We start from the raw sequence: 18,009 nt of genomic DNA on the forward strand, positions 1-18,009 counted from the left end.
AGTCGTGCTTCGGTAGCTCAGTTAGTAGAGCACTTGCCCGCGAAAGGCAAAGGTCCCGAGTTCGAGTCTCGGTCGGGCACACAGTTTTAATCTGCCAGAAAGTTTCAATCCAGCATTGTTTGCTAGTTCACCCGGCACTGTTTTATTTACCCTCCTCCTTCCTCGTAGGTTAATGTTAATGTCCATATCATTGCATTTTTAATTCCAAAAATGTACACTCCTGGAAATGGAAAAAAGAACACATTGACACCGGTGTGTCAGACCCACCATACTTGCTCCGGACACTGCGAGAGGGCTGTACAAGCAATGATCACACGCACGGCACAGCGGACACAGCAGGAACCGCGGTGTTGGCCGTCGAATGGCGCTAGCTGCGCAGCATTTGTGCACCGCCGCCGTCAGTGTCAGCCAGTTTGCCGTGGCATACGGAGCTCCATCGCAGTCTTTAACACTGGTAGCATGCCGCGACAGCGTGGACGTGAACCGTATGTGCAGTTGACGGACTTTGAGCGAGGGCGTATAGTGGGCATGCGGGAGGCCGGGTGGACGTACCGCCGAATTGCCCAACACGTGGGGCGTGAGGTCTCCACAGTACATCGATGTTGTCGCCAGTGGTCGGCGGAAGGTGCACGTGCCCGTCGACCTGGGACCGGACCGCAGCGACGCACGGATGCACGCCAAGACCGTAGGATCCTACGCAGTGCCGTAGGGGACCGCACCGCCACTTCCCAGCAAATTAGGGACACTGTTGCTCCTGGGGTATCGGCGAGGACCATTCGCAACCGTCTCCATGAAGCTGGGCTACGGTCCCGCACACCGTTAGGCCGTCTTCCGCTCACGCCCCAACATCGTGCAGCCCGCCTCCAGTGGTGTCGCGACAGGCGTGAATGGAGGGACGAATGGAGACGTGTCGTCTTCAGCGATGAGAGTCGCTTCTGCCTTGGTGCCAATGATGGTCGTATGCGTGTTTGGCGCCGTGCAGGTGAGCGCCACAATCAGGACTGCATACGACCGAGGTACACAGGGCCAACAACCGGCATCATGGTGTGGGGAGCGATCTCCTACACTGGCCGTACACCACTGGTGATCGTCGAGGGGACACTGAATAGTGCACGGTACATCCAAACCGTCATCGAACCCATCGTTCTACCATTCCTAGACCGGCAAGGGAACTTGCTGTTCCAACAGGACAATGCACGTCCGCATGTATCCCGTGCCACCCAACGTGCTCTAGAAGGTGTAAGTCAACTACCCTGGCCAGCAAGATCTCCGGATCTGTCCCCCATTGAGTATGTTTGGGACTGGATGAAGCGTCGTCTCACGCGGTCTGCACGTCCAGCACGAACGCTGGTCCAACTGAGGCGCCAGGTGAAAATGGCATGGCAAGCCGTTCCACAGGACTACATCCAGCATCTCTACGATCGTCTCCATGGGAGAATAGCAGCCTGCATTGCTGCGAAAGGTGGATATACACTGTACTAGTGCCGACATTGTGCATGCTCTGTTGCCTGTGTCTATGTGCCTGTGGTTCTGTCAGTGTGATCATGTGATGTATCTGACCCCAGGAATGTGTCAATAAAGTTTCCCCTTCCTGGGACAATGAATTCACGGTGTTCTTATTTCAATTTCCAGGAGTGTATAATTGAAGCGGTAGTTTGAAAAACAGACCAAGCGCCAAAAATCTATTTCTGTTTGTTTGTTTTCACCAAACGTTGTTAGAATATAGATGCCCGTATTGAGCTATAAAAAGGGAACCAAAACCACCCATCTACCGAGTTAATCGTACTTCTTAATATTCGTTAGTTTGAAGCAGCAACATATGACAGTTTCAAGTTTGTCATCCTCCACGCCATGGTTGCGGTAACAGTCGGTGTTCATATCTGCTGTTGCTTAAAATCTCTTGTTTACAGTGCATCACAGTATTGTAGTGTTTTTAGTGTCTGACGTCAGAGTTTAGATATTCTTCAATAAGGATAAATGAATAATAGTTACTGATATATCTACATCTACATCCATACTCCGCAATCCACCTGAGGGTGTGTGGCGGAGGGTACCCTGAGTACCTCTATCGGTTCTCCCTTCTATTCCTTCTACTCTGCATATTTTAAAAGCGCGTTTGTTTCGTGTTCCTAGTGTGAGGTCTTGTTTTTTGTTGTGGGACTACGTATCAGGTTATTGCTACGGCCGCTTCATCCACCTCTGAAGGCGTTACTGACTCTGCTACAGTAAAAATAAAACAGGCATTCGTCGTCCAGAAATATGTGGTCATGAAGTACAGAAAAATAAACGACTTCGTGGTGTCGAGTATACGAGTATTAGGACACGTGTAACAGTATCGTCTAAGACCAAACGTAAATGAACTGAAAGGTGAAGTGTAGATAAGAAGGAACTTTTTTGCAAAACTTTAAGTGAAAATTCTTCTTCATGTGCGTTGTAAAAACGAGCAGGACACATTCTAAGCGGGGATGATTGATCGAAAATCACCACTAGGGAGGTAGTCTCAAACGAGATTATCGTGCGTTCATTGCCTTTCATTACATGAGAAACAAAAATGCTCTGTCTAGAACTGCATTTAGATGCGTATATTGCATAAAGAATAAAGCAATTTTCCCACTAACGTCACTAATAACTGCAAATCAGGTTATTTTTTATATATAATAGGCGCAAGCACGGACATCGCAGTAATGCAGTAGCGAACAATATTCGCGCTTTTATCGATGAAAAGATTAATATATTTCCCGTTAAAGGAAAACATAACAACGATCAGAATATAAAGTATTTAAGTGCCGAACTTGACAAAACTATGTATGCCACTTTTGCAAAAAAGTCCAGGTTTTTCCAAGAAAGTAAAATATGACTCTCATACTTTTATGGAAAGTACTTCCACGAAAGTAGTTATAGATTTGAGCACCCTCATTTCGATGTCTTATTTGTAAAGAACTAACTGTTCATATCGGAACGACAATGCAAAGTGAGTTGCTGTCGCCGAAAATATCTTACATTTTCGTCGTTCTCAGAAGTTCCATAACAAACAGAAATAAAAACTCTTTTCTAATGACCCTAAGGTTGGGGCAAAATTGCCTGTTCTGGAAATAGTCTAACTGAGGAAACTGTAGTTATATGTATTTTGTATTACACGATATAAAAACATATTCTGTCGGTTTCTACGTTTATCCGGAAGGAGAAGCTATATTTATTTTATTTATTTATTTATTTAACCTGATCAGATTAGGGCCATCAGGCTCTCTCTTACATCGGACCAGTGTTCCACACATGCAGCATTTCACACATCAGAGTTACATCATGAACATAGTTTAAATGAGAAAATTAGCTTACTCTAGTGACAATATGAATAAAGAGTAGTGACTAAGACCTAATAAAGTAAATGCGGAAGTATTTTTACAACAGTTGCTATACATACAGATAATGATAAAAGCAATAATAATAACAGTAAAACGAAAAAATCAAATAATAATGATAAACATGACTAAGACATAATAAAGTAAATGCTGGCAGTATTTTTACATCACGTGCTATACATACAGATTATGGTGAAAGCAATAATAATAATCAGTAAAAAAAATCAAATAATAATGACAAACATGGGAAAGATTGGCAATAGTAATGAAGGTTTGTGCAGATGTACATTAATATCTTGGTGTGTAAAGTTGATGTTTACTAGTATAGCGAGTTTTGGGTAAGGGAGGTTTAAGGAGGGGGAAAGAGGGAACTAATGAGGTGAAGTGCACTCATGTACAGAGGAAGGCATTACTGTTGCTTAAGTAGATACGTCATTAACTGTTTTTTGAAGCCGGTCATGTTTTTAAGTTCTCTAACATAACGAGGGAGGTTATTCCAGAGTCGGGTTCCCGCTACTGTAAAGGACTTGGAGAAGGTGACTGAGCGATGCAGTGGAACGGAGAGGATTTTATTATGATGGGAACGTGTGTTTCTGTCATGTTGTTCCGACATGAGTGTTAGGGACGAGGAGAGATATGAGGGACAGTGTACATTTATAAGGCAGTAGATGAGACAGAGTGTATGGAAATCTCTGCGTTTGTCTGCACGCAGCCAGGACAATTTTGCATATGCTGGTGAAATGTGATCAAAAAGTCGAACGTCACAGATATATCGGACGCAGGCATTCGTGACCAGTTCTAGACGTCGGGAATTTTCCTGAGAGAGGCCTTGTAGGATAATATCGCTGTAGTCAATGATTGGGAGTATAAGCGTTTGTACTAATTTCTTTTTCAGATCGAAAGGGAAGAGTTTTTTATATTTTTGTAGGACATGAAGGGATGCTGATGCTTTTTTGCACACTGCAGTTACGTGCTCTGTCCAATTTAGATTTTCATCTATTATTACTCCCAAACTCTTTGCTGAGGGAGAGAATTTAATATTTGTTCCATTTAGGATGAGAGGTGGTACGGATTCCCGATGTTTTGGGCTAATGAGCTTAGAGTGGCCAACAAGTACCGCTTGGGTTTTAGATGGGTTTAGTTTTAGACCTATGTCCTGTGCCCATTTTGACAGTGCATCGAGGTCAGTATTGAAATTTTCAATAGCTTTCTTGAGATTGCTTGGTTTCGCACTTAGATACAACTGAAGGTCATCAGCATACATATGGTATTTGCAATAGGTCAGGACCGATGACACATCATTGACATAAAGAGAGAAGAGTATAGGACCTAATACTGAGCCTTGGGGAACGCCTGACACTACCTGCCGCCATTGTGATTTTATATTCCCAGACAGGACGCGTTGCTGACGAGACGTCATGTATGAGCGAAACCATTGCACTGCGCTTGGTGAGAAATTTAGACCGCTAAGTTTGGCTAGTAAGATGTCGAAGTCGACAGTATCAAATGCTTTGCTGAAATCTAAGAAGCAAATGATAGTCGTTTCTTGTCTGTCCATGGCAAGTTTCAGGTCATCTGTCACCTTTATCAGAGCGGATGATGTGCTTCGATGTTTACGGAAACCTGATTGGTATTCGTCTAGTAGGTTGTTAGTAGTTAGGTAGTTGGTGAGCTGGTCATGAACTATATACTCTAAGGCCTTTGATAGTGCAGGAAGAAGGCAGATGGGGCGGTAGTCAGAGGGTGCTGTGGCGATGTCCTTTTTAGGCAGTGGCTTAATTTGTCCCAGTTTCCAGGCCTCAGGGAAAACACTTGTGATTAATGAATCGTTGAAAATGTCTGTTATAGAGGGCAGTAGTTGGTCAATAATAAGTTTTACCATCTGGATAGTCATACCATCATGTCCAGTAGATGCTGATCTAATCCGCATTATGGCTTTCTTGACAGTACTGCAAGTGACGTGCTGTAGATAGAATTTTTCTTTGCTACAGTCGTTCATCCCCATGAAGTAATCAATGATTTTCTGTTTTTTTTGCGGATCAATTTTGGTTGCAGGTAATGTGAAGAATCGGTTTAGTTCTTCAGCTGGGACGATGGGATTTTCTGCAACTTTTATTTTGCCTAAACCGAGACTACGGAGATTTTTCCACAGGATAGCTGGTCTACATCTATTGTCAGCTAATGTACGGGCATGTCTGAGCTTAGCGTTTCTCACCGCTTGACTGACTTTGTTTCGTTTCTGCTTGTATACAGCGTGATTTTCAGGTGTAGGGTGCATCTTGTATGCTCGATGTGCAGCATCTCTGAGATTCATGAGCTGTTTTAGTTCATCAGTCAGCCAAGGTGCAGGTTGCCTTTTTACTTTTCTGGTCTTTATTGGAGCATATTTGTCATATAGTTGAGTAATTTTGTTAGTGAAATCGTGGAGTTTGTCGTTTATGTCCATGAGAGGAGTAGAGGTCATCCCCCAAACTATTTCTTGTGCCTCAGTTTCGAGTTCAGGCAAATTTATGCGTTTGAGGTCTCGGTATGTAGACAGTTTTTGTTTCTTTCTAGGGCATTCTAGTGAATACGTCATGGAAATGATGTCATGGGCAGACATGCCAGGCGCAGATATTTGAGAGGTGCGGATTATTCTGTTCGTGGCCGTGACGAAATATATTGTGTACAGCGGTTGAAAAATTAAGTAACTTCACCTTTTCATTGTCGACTACGGGGGTCAAAACCTGAACAACACTTAGTGTGCTTCTTCCTTGCTTTGGTTGTTAGTAGGCAATCTACAAATATTTATTACAACTTCCCATTGCGAGGGCACTCCTTTCTTCAATGTGATCACAATTTTGGGTTTGCAAAAAGCAAAATCAGACGACTGTACAGAATTTACACGTCACAGTAATACGTTATTCAATTCAATCCAATGAAGACAGAATTCAATGTTACTCAAATCTCGGCTGGAAGTACTTCAAAGAATTGGTGGCCCATGTTATATAAACCAAATCCCTGGGAAAGTCCTCATTTTCGACTTCCACGAATAGACAGAATACTTCTTACGTAAAGGTTGTGTTATTTAAACCCAGCTTAGTAGTTTAGAGATTTCCTGTATATCTTGTATTATGGAAGTTTTTTTGAAAATATGTATATTTGTGTTGTTGTAATAAGAATTTTTAATGCCTAATTCATAATCAGTTTGAAGTAAGGAACAAATTCTCGATTTTTAAGATTGTGATGTGTCCTTCAGGACAATCAAATTCATTTCTCCCAGCGTACTAAAACAGCAGCTTAATGTGAGGAATCTCATAACTGCTCGGTTAAGACAAAATTAAAAATAAGAACGGAGAACGTTTTTTATATTTTCCCACAAAAGGAGGTTTTGGATTCGTTCCCTTCTTCGAACTACCGATTCAATTGCGATTCGTTCCGTCACTAAAAACTCATTCACGGTTTTTCATTTGAAGAGTCCTTTTTCCTGATTAGTTTCTGGATACTGTAGAAATTGTTCAGCTAAATTCATTTCCTGCAGTCTCGTGTGCCACAAGTAAAATCACACATACCTGGAAGGAACAAGCTTGCTGCATATCTAGTGTCAAGGTTTGCCTTGAAGTACTCACAACTGCTTCCACGTTTTCTTTTATGACTAACTGAACTGTACTGAGCACGAGTTTCAGACAATCGTTTCAAACTTTTTCCTGTTTTCTCTACAAGTAATTTCCATCTGTTTGTAGAAGATGAGAAGTATGAATATAACTTCTCTCAACATGCGACACTAGACGGGACACTTTAGGATAGAGGAACTCCAGAAAGATTTAAGGAATGATCGGCACAGGAACTGAACAGCTTTTGGAGTGACTTCTCCTGACTTTCCGTGTGCAGCTGGCGCTGACGGCAGCCTCGAGCCCTGCACAACGCAGTAACCAGCCCATCTCCCTCCAACTGCTGTCGAATACCTACTGACGTATTCTCTGCAGTCTTTCCCGATACGAAAAAAGTTATCAAAAGTTTTTCTAAGGTTACTTCGGGCGTATAAAGTCTAGATGACTTTAGTGTTGATGTGTACAGTTGGTAAAAACCGTTGCTTAAATTTAGATGACTGATCTAGTTCAGCTTATTGGATTCTTATATTCATACGATAAACTATATAATATTATGTATAATCTTTAAAAAGCAGTTTTGAGAATAACACTTGAGTAAAAAATTAATAAATAAACTGGACTTACGTGATTATTTTTAATCCGTTTGAGTAATTACGTCTAGCGCAATTGGTTATCATTCTACAATTTTTAGTTTCACGCAATGTTTTACAAAAAATTTAAAACTTCTGACCACACCCACTGACCGAGCGAGGTGGCGCAGTGGTTAGACACTGGACTCGCATTTGGGAGGACGACGGTTCAATCCCGCGTCCCGCCATCCTGATTTAGGTTTTCCGTGATTTCCCTAAATCGCTCGAGGCAAATGCCGGGATGGTTCCTTTCAAAGGGCACGGCCGACTTCCTTCCCCGTCCTTCCCTAATCCGATCAGACCGATGACCACGCTGTCTGGTCTCCTTCCCCAAAACAACCCAACCCCAACACCCACTGACATTTACCATTGCATGGTAATATGTTTATGTTTTGCATACATAACATAATTTCGCCTTGTTTGTGTAATCAATGGTTTGATTGTCTGCCCTCGAGATTTGGTAGCTCCCAGCACCAGAAGTCCAGGGCGGGACGTCTGCCCCGCCTCCCTCTTAGTCCGCCACTGGTTGCGGAACCAGATGGCCATGAACCTAAATGTATGCAGCATAGCTTCTTTCATGGACTGTGCGGCTGGTCCCGGCGGAGGTTCGAGTCCTCCCTCAGGCGTGTGTGTGTGTGTGTGTGTGTGTGTGTGTGTGTGTGTGTGTGTGTGTGTGTGTGTGTGTGTGTGTCCTTAGAATAATTTAGGGTAAGTAGTGTGTAAGCTTAGGGACTGATGACCTTAGCAGTTAAGTCCCATAAGATTTCACACACATTTCAACATTGCTTCTCAGGTTCCCAGTTTCCAAGGTTTAATTCTTCTTGCATTTTGCGTTATGTGTGTGTGTGTGTGTGTGTGTGTGTGTGAGAGAGAGAGAGAGAGAGAGAGAGAGAGAAAATCCGACACATTTGTTACTCCCGTTCGTCAAGAATGGAAGTCAAAAAACCTATTTCTTGAGCGCCTTGAACCTAAAATGAATTATTCAGTCGAGATGTGTGATGCTCATATATTGCGCCTAACTTGCGCCATTTTGGACCATACACAGTTCCACCAAGGGCAAATTGTCATTGGCATTTTTGTTGGCGTACGTGTAACAAAACATAAGAAGTGTTTTACGTGTACTCACATGAAGTTTACCTATTGACATAATAGCAAACAGGGTTGATGAGAAATTTTTATCTGCGAACGACACTAGAGGGGTAATTCATGAAGTAGTTAATAAGAGCGCAATTGCATTAAGGTGGATCCTTACCTCTTATAATAATCCTATTTCCATCGCAGTAAATCATGGGCTACACAAGCATCTTAAGAACAGAGGGCGACGAGACTTGCACAAACGAAACATTGATGGTACTTCTGCTACTGAGAAAACTCTCACAGACTCAGTAGACGCTTCCTCTACCGTCGTACCCTCCCACAGGTCAGCGAGCGAGATTGGTAGCCCAGTCCTTACAAATTATTTCAACTCGCTGTCTCTCTCCTCATTTTTTGCTGTAGTGCATTACCATCCCAATGAACTTTCGCCACAGAGTGGGGGGGGGGGGGGGGGAGGGAGGAAATAGCTGACAACAAATGTAATATAAACGTAAACAGCCGCCTGAAGATGAATCTGTTGGTTCGAAATCCGTAGAGATACTATTTGTGTAAATAATTTGCTGTTTTCTTCTTTGCAAGAATCAACTTTCATTTTGTGCACAGCCGTGGTCTCAGAATGTCAGTTTTCGTTAAACTACCATCCTAATAAAAGTTTTCATTCATTTCCCCAAATTCCCTGATCCAAATGCTGGGATGATTTTTTTTCAGTACACGGCTGATTTCTTTCTCTAATCTGTACCAATCTGAATTGGTAATCTTGTCTCTAATGATACAGTTATCACGAGTTGTTAACCACAATCTTCCTTCCTTCCTACATGGTGTGACAGTGCATGAAACGATTAAATAAAATGAAATATATAAAATGAAATAAATAAAATGAAATAAATAAATAAATAAATGAAACAACTTAAGAAAATCCAATACAAGCGCTGAATATTCCAAGTGAAGGTACTTAACCTTGCACTGCTATCAAGGGATGGCACACATTTGAGCGTCTGATGTGCAGACTAACTACTGAGTGCTGCAAGACACGAGGTCACCTGAGAACATTGACTCGAGGCATAAAGTAAGGTCGGCATATCTAGGCCGGAAAATGTCGAGAGGAAAGACAGGCAGTGAATACAAGTACAGACAGTGAAAAATGCACCCCAGCGTGCAGCTAGTGTTAGGCAGGCGGCTCACCTTGATGGTGATGATGCAGCCGGCGAGGGCGACCAGGTTGCAGAGCATGTGGTAGGCGTCGACCAGCAGGGTGAGGGCGTGCGTGGCGTGCGCCAGCACCAGCTGCAGCACCAGGAAGACCACCGTGGCCGCCAGCATCGCGTACAGCGCCAGCGGCTGCAGCCGGCGCACCCACTGCTTCATCGCCATTTCTGGAACAGCCACCGGCAACTGATGTCTGAGCACTGCAGCCGAGAGCTCGTCACGTCTTCTGTAGCTGTCGGTAAGCGACACACCACGCTGACGAGAGCATCTGTGTGGTTGAGGCACCAACTAAACCACTGGGTGAAAAGCAACTGTCTGATGAGTGGGGAGGAAGGAATACTACTGTAGCTCATGAAGAAACTGTACCACCCCCCGCCCTTCCCCAGAACCAGAGCACCCTACACATCCTAGCCAAAACTGATAGCACTTAAGATCTCGCCAACCCCCAAGATTCCATCAATCTGCCAAAAGGGCTCCACCTGTCCGAAAAGCTTACATAGACCAAAACATTCACCATCATTGCCCCAAAACACAAACCCCACCCAAAACATCCCCACCCTTGTTCAAAAGCCCCTACACTGTCGCCCAAAACCCACCACCACTCCAACACAAAACCCACCACCATCCCAACCAAAAAGCTCCACCACTCATTGTTAGGGGGTCGTCCCCTCCCCAAAAGGTTTTCTCCCCTGTTCAAAAGATTCCACCCCTGCTCAAAAGGTTCCACATTCCTATGTAGATCCCTTTTTCCAAAATTGTTTCGCTAATGATAGATACCGAAATCAGTGACTGTAGGATAGAAAACCTATTCCTTTGAGCTAACAGAGGAAATACAACTGGGCTCAAGAGGATACCTGTACGTTTCTATACAGAATACGCGAGAGCACTTGTTCCTCAAGTAACGACAGTGTACCGTGGGTCACTGGAGCATCGAAGCATTGCAAGTGATTGGAAAAATTCGCACGCCATCCCTGTTTTCAAGAAGGGTCGTCGAACAGACATACAAAAACATAGACCTCTGTCGCTGACGTCATTTTGTTACACAATTTCTGAACATTTTTACACTAACGTATTGGTGAAGATTAAAAATCTCCTTTGTAAGAAATAATGTGGATTCTGTAAACGAGGACTTGTTTGCACACAAGACTCAGAAAATACCCCCCCCTCTCCCCCCCACACACGCACCCCCCCCCACACACACAACCCCACCCCAACCCACCCCAACCCCACCCCCATCCACACTCCCCCCCACACACACCCCCACACACCCCACACATCCCCCCCCCCACACACCACCACCCCCCCACCACCCTCCACACACACACCACCCCCTCCCCCCACCACCCCACACAACCCCCCCACCACCCCCACACCCACCCACACCCCCCCACCCACACCCCCCCCCAACCCCCCCCCCACACACACCACGCCCCCACCCACCACCCCACACACACACACACCCACACACCCCCCCACACCCCCCACACACACACACCCACACACACCCCGCCCACACACCCACACCCCCACACCCCCCACACGCCGCCGCCCCCCCCCACACACACACCCCCTCACACGCCGCCCACACCCACCCCCCACACACACGCTTAGCATGTGTAATTAAAATGTATTTTTTTCTGTTAATTTGTGAATATGAAACAATTCCACATAGTGTGTCTCACAGAAACTAGAGCTAAGGAAAATTTTTCATTGTCATATTCATTTTTCAAGACCGAAAATTAGTGAGAACTGACTCGAAGTGCAGGAAACACTGAAAAAATTTTTTTTGTTGGCCAGTGTTATTTTTGTAACATTGCTGAAGCTATTCCGCATGTAGCCCGGTGTGTAGGTCAACTAAGAGGACCAACGCAGAGTAGCCATGTTATACGTCGCTCTTAACCTTGTGGGAAAATTCTCTTGTACATAAATTCCAAGTAAAGCCATGAAATTTGTGTGCAAGTTTATTTTCAGGTGTAGACTGCTCAGTTTTATTGCACTCTAACCTTCAGTATATTTTTGATTTCGAGTCTAATTTTGCTTTAATTAAGGTTTCTCTGAACATTTGTATTGAGTCTGATTTTTCGTCAGATTGCTGAGCCCGTTTGTAAAATCATAGTTTGCTTAATTGTTTTAAATGAAATTTTTGCTGTAATTAAAGTCCGCCTAAACAATTGTTCTATGCATGCTACCAGTATATCGCATGTGGGCAAATAAAAGAAAAAAAATGCGTTTGACTCCATCCTCAACTTGGGTTTGGTCCTTCCACTCTAGCGCCCCTTGTCCTGCAATCCGACCATATCAGAAACACTAATGAAACGTACTGGCCTTTGATCTCTATTAGTTCTGTGTGCTACGGATCCCATACTGACGAGCAATATTCAAGTATTGCTATTACAGACGACCTACAGAATGCACTGAACAAATGAGGAGACATTGCTGTAATGTTATTCACCGATAAAGCATGCAGTAGACGTGTGTTAGCGTTGTTACTGCAAACCGCATTCACAGTTCTGGTTAAGTGCAGTGCCTACATTACTTCTAATGGTAGCCGTATGTGTTTACGTAAGTTTTTGAAATGCTTATGCTTTGTGGTTTTACCTTTGGATTTACCAGCGTAACTATAGCCTATTGTCCATACTGGAAATGACAGACACGATCTTCGGTTATCGTCTTCCTTTTGCCAGACCGTTAGAGGTGTTTACTGCACGTTTCATCTATGGACAGCAACAGAGTAATGTGTCCTAGTTTTACTGCGTTGTGCAAGTTGTTCGTAACAGCGAAGAGCTTGTAGTGCATGACATGTAGTTGACGATAATTCTAAGCCAGCACGGGATGCCTCTCCTGTTGGGCCAGCGGTCGATTTTCCTGCCCAGTCCGGACAAGTACAGAGCGTGAGTACGCTAATCATTGGGAGCTCCAATGTTACGTGGGTGGTGGAGCCCCTGGGGGAGATAGCAGGCAAGGCGGGAAAGTGTGCACTCGGTATGTTCGCCGGGAGGTCTCGTCCGTGATGTGGAGGAGGCCCTGCCGCGGCTATAGAGCGCACTGGGTGCAACCGGCTGCCGGTAGTGGCACATGGCGACACGAATGACGCCTGCCGCTTGGGTTCTGAGGCCATCCTCGGCTTCTTTCGGTGAACTCAAGTAACAACGCCCCCAGGCTGTCTATTTGTAGCACCGTACCCAGGGTTGACCGCGGTCCTCTGGTTTGGAGCAGAGTGGAAGGTCTAAACCAGAGGCTCAGGCGGCTCTGCGACGGTATCGGATGTGAATTTATCGACCTCCGCTATCTAGTGCAGAATTTTAGATTGTAGGGTTACCCTTAATAGGTCAGAAGTGCACTACAAGCAGGAAGCGGCTTCCGGGGTAGCGGAGTACGTGTGGCGTGCACATGGGGCTTTTTTTAGGTTAGAGAACCCCTCCCTTGGGAACAAAGACGATTGGCCTGTTAAATCAGTCACAGCGATCTCAGAGGATCTTGGTCCTCGTAGATCAGAAATAAAAAATATTAATATGATTTTAGTAAACTGCAGTCCTGGTGCAAACCAGATAGCAGGGGAAACGTTTCGCCTCTAGCCGATGGGCCAGACCCTCCTCTCAGGGGGTAGCCATGGAAGGGAAGGCCGAAGGGGCAGGAGAAGCAGCACTAGAAGAATCAGTTCCACGCAGAGAGACGGCCGCAGAAGAACCGCCAGAGTTCTGGACCTGTATGCGTTTCATTTGCATAGCGTCCACCCTGAAACCACCCACTCCGATCAGGGGCTCTCCTGACGGGCGCCACCCAGCCACAGCCAGGGCCGTCTGGCACGGCAGCCATTGCTGGGAGTCCCGATGCTCCAGGATGACGAGCAACCACTCCCAGGCTTAGGGAGGAGGTCACAGCTCAGGTATCAAAAGTGTGATCCCTGTGTGTTCAGGGGGCTCAACCAAAAGGGTACATAGTGATCCCACCACACGGGCTGGTTACCGTGCTGGCTATGCACCCTAGCATCAGACAACGACGTGAAAGAAAAGGTGGAATGAACTAGGAGGGCACACGTCGGAGACACTAGGTAAGGGGCTCTTCCACAAATGGCTCACACTATGGAAAAGAAATTTAGTAATGGAGGTCAAACCCCAGAGGGGGACCAGGGAGTGCGAAAAGGAGGAGGTGATTACGCAACAAAACCAAATTGCAAAACCAACATAACCAGGAGGATAGCGGGGCCAACATAAGCAAGGACACCAAGAGAGGGAAAGGAGAGGGCGAAGGGGAAGGAGCAAGGAGAGCAAAGGAGGGGAAGGGCAAGGAAATGCAGCCCTGGAAAGAAGGAAGGCTGCAATAGCTCGGGGCTCCGTGCTCGCCACGCACGTACTCACGAAAGAACCGTGAGCCCCCTGGGGGGCTGAAGGTATAGATAGTATTAGAAACAGAAAGCTGGTTGAAACCAGACGTCACTGACAACGAAAGCCTAAGTTCAGACTGGAATGTTTATCGTAAGGATAAGTTAGTCGCCAATGGTGGCGGCGTTTTTAATGCAGTAAAAAATTCGATAAAATCTAGCGAGGTTATCACAGATTCCGAATGTGAATTAACCTGGGTGAAATTGAATATCAAAGAACGGTCAAAAATGGTGATAGGATGCTTTTTTAGACCACCTGGGTCAGGATCTGTAGTTGTAGAGCGCTTCAGACAGAACTTGCAGAATCCCATATGTCATTTTCCTGATCATACCATTGTAATAGGGGGTGACTTCAACTTGCCAGGTATAGATTGGGAGCGCTATGTCATCAAAACTGGTGCCAGGGGCAGGGAATCGTGTGGCATTGTTCTGGATGTGTTCTCCGAAAATTACCTTGTGCTGATAGAGGCCCACTCGTGAGGGTAACGTCTTAGACCACCTGGCAACAAACAGACCTGAACTTATCGAATCAGTTAACGTAGAGGAAGGCATCACGATCATAAGGCTGTGACAGCATCTATGACGACAGATCCTACAAGTAATGTTAAGAAAGGCAGCAAGATTTATTTGCTCAGCAATGGTGACAGGCCACAAATTTCAGAATATCTCAGCAGTCAGCATCAAATAGTCGACAATGAGGAAGATGTGGAGAACAAATGGAAAAAATTCAAAGGCATCGTTGAATATGCCATAGACAAGTATGTTCCGAGTAAGGTTTTAAGGTATGGCAAAGATCCACCATGTTTTAATAGCCGTGTTAGAAAAGCGCTACGTAAACAATGAGCACTTCATCTCAGATTCAAGTGAAGTAAAAACCTAGCTGACAAACAAAAGCTGAACGAAGCTAAAATGAGCGTCAGGAGAGCAATGAGAGAAGCGTTCAATATTTATCGAAAGTAAGACGTTGACAACCGACCTGAGTAAAAACTCTAAGAGATTTTGGCCGAATGTAATATCAGTAAATGGGTCAAAATCTCTCAGCGACCACACCGGCACCGGAACGGAAGAGAAAAGAGACAAGGTCGAAATACTGAATTCGGTCTTCGAAAGTTGTTTAACAGCGGAAGATCGTAACACTGTCCCTCCTTCCAATCGTCGAAATGGCAGATACTGAGATAACCGATCGCGGAATTGAATAGCAGCAGCAATCGCTTAATAGTGGAAAGGCGTCAGGGCCAGATGAGATACCTATAAGATTCTATAAAGATTATGAAACAGAACTTGCTCCCCTTCTAGCAGTAAGTTATCGTAGATCGCTTGAGCAACGAAAGGTACCTAACGATTGTAAAAAAGCGCAGGTCATTCCCGTTTTTAGGAAAGGCCTGAAGACAGATCCACACAATTATAGTCCTATATCGTTGACGTCAGTCTGTTTTAGAATTATGGAATATGTTGTGTGTTCGAGAATTATGACGTTTTTGGAAAATGAACATCTCCTCTACAAAAATGAGCATGGATTCCGCAAACGGAGATCCTGCGACACTGAGCTCGCTCTGTTCCTCCATGAGATCCACAGCGCAGTGGGCAGCGGCGCTCAGGTTGATGCAGTGTTCCTTGATTTCAGTGAGGCATTTGACACCGTCCCGCGTTGCCGTTTAAGGATAAAAATACGAGCTTACGGAGTATCGGACCAGACTTGAGATAGGATTCAAGACTTTCTTGCAGATAGAACTCAACACGTCGCTCTTAACGGAGCAAAATCGACAGAGGTAATATCCGGAGTACCACATGGAAGTGCGATAGGACCGTTGCCACTTACAATATACACTCCTGGAAATTGAAATAAGAACACCGTGAATTCATTGTCCCAGGAAGGGAAACTTTATTGACACATTCCTGGGGTCAGATACATCACATGATCACACTGACAGAACCACAGGCACATAGACACAGGCAACAGAGCATGCACAATGTAGGCACTAGTACAGTGTATATCCACCTTTCGCAGCAATGCAGGCTGCTATTCTCCCATGGAGACGATCGTAGAGATGCTGGATGTAGTCCTGTGGAACGGCTTGCCATGCCATTTCCACCTGGCGCCTCAGTTGGACCAGCGTTCGTGCTGGACGTGCAGACCGCGTGAGACGACGCTTCATCCAGTCCCAAACATGCTCAATGGGGGACAGATCCGGAGATCTTGCTGGCCAGGGTAGTTGACTTACACCTTCTAGAGCACGTTGGGTGGCACGGGATACATGCGGACGTGCATTGTCCTGTTGGAACAGCAAGTTCCCTTGCCGGTCTAGGAATGGTAGAACGATGGGTTCGATGACGGTTTGGATGTACCGTGCACTATTCAGCGTCCCCTCGACGATCACCAGTGGTGTACGTACGGCCAGTGTAGGAGATCGCTCCCCACACCATGATGCCGGGTGTTGGCCCTGTGTGCTTCGGTCGTATGCAGTCCTGATTGTGGCGCTCACCTGCACGGCGCCAAACACGCATACGACCATCATTGGCACCAAGGCAGAAGCGACTCTCATCGCTGAAGACGACACGTCTCCATTCGTCCCTCCATTCACGCCTGTCGCGACACCACTGGAGGCGGGCTGCACGATGTTGGGGCGTGAGCGGAAGACGGCCTAACGGTGTGCGGGACCGTAGCCCAGCTTCATGGAGACGGTTGCGAATGGTCCTCGCCGATACCCCAGGAGCAACAGTGTCCCTAATTTGCTGGGAAGTGGCGGTGCGGTCCCCTACGGCACTGCGTAGGATCCTACGGTCTTGGCGTGCACTCGCTTCCCACGCCCGGGTTCCCGGGTTCGATTCCCGGCGGGGTCAGGGATTTTCTCTGCCTCGTGATGGCTGGGTGTTGTGTGATGTCCTTAGGTTAGTTAGGTTTAAGTAGTTCTAAGTTCTAGGGGACTGATGACCATAGCTGTTAAGTCCCATAGTGCTCAGAGCCATTTTCTTGGCGTGCATCCGTGCGTCGCTGCGGTCCGGTCCCAGGTCGACGGGCACGTGCACCTTCCGCCGACCACTGGCGACAACATCGATGTACTGTGGAGACCTCACGCCCCACGTGTTGAGCAATTCGGCGGTACGTCCACCCGGCCTCCCGCATGCCCACTATACGCCCTCGCTCAAAGTCCGTCAACTGCACATACGGTTCACGTCCACGCTGTCGCGGCATGCTACCAGTGTTAAAGACTGCGATGGAGCTCCGTATGCCACGGCAAACTGGCTGACACTGACGGCGGCGGTGCACAAATGCTGCGCAGCTAGCGCCATTCGACGGCCAACACCGCGGTTCCTGGTGTGTCCGCTGTGCTGTGCATGTGATCATTGCTTGTACAGCCCTGTCGGAGTGTCCGGAGCAAGTATGGTGGGTCTGACACACCGGTGTCAATGTGTTCTTTTTTCCATTTCCAGGAGTGTAGTTACTCGTTATGTTACATCTACATCTATACTTCTTAAATCTCTTACGGTGTGTAGTGGAGGTTACTTCTGGTACCACTGTACCACTAACACCCCTCAACCTCACTGCCCTTTCATTGTTCCATTCGCGAATGGTGCATGGGAACAATGGTTGTCGGCAACGTTCCATATAATCTAAAGTTTCCTTCATCTTCCCGTCGTCGTTTTCACACGTATAAATAATTTTTCTCTTTTTTTCAAAAGTTGTAACTAGTTACCAGATCCGAAACGGACTCCGCGTTGTGACGTTTGACAACGATATTTTCAAAAAC

The 18,009-nt window shown here is 45.9% G+C and overlaps 1 protein-coding gene across 6 annotated transcripts in view; it reads right to left on the reverse strand.

The window, feature by feature from the left end:
• LOC126198920 (zinc transporter 1) overlaps positions 1–18,009 on the reverse strand; it is a 700,140-nt gene that overhangs the window by 121,772 nt on the left and 560,359 nt on the right. For all 6 annotated transcript variants that reach the window (XM_049935550.1, XM_049935549.1, XM_049935551.1 and 3 more), the window contains one exon: positions 9,856–10,046. In XM_049935550.1, coding sequence (XP_049791507.1) covers positions 9,856–10,046 — 191 coding nt within the window. The remainder of the gene's footprint in view (positions 1–9,855; positions 10,047–18,009) is intronic.

This window comes from Schistocerca nitens, chromosome 8 (assembly GCF_023898315.1).
Source record: "Schistocerca nitens isolate TAMUIC-IGC-003100 chromosome 8, iqSchNite1.1, whole genome shotgun sequence".
NCBI classification, from domain to species: domain Eukaryota; kingdom Metazoa; phylum Arthropoda; class Insecta; order Orthoptera; family Acrididae; genus Schistocerca; species Schistocerca nitens.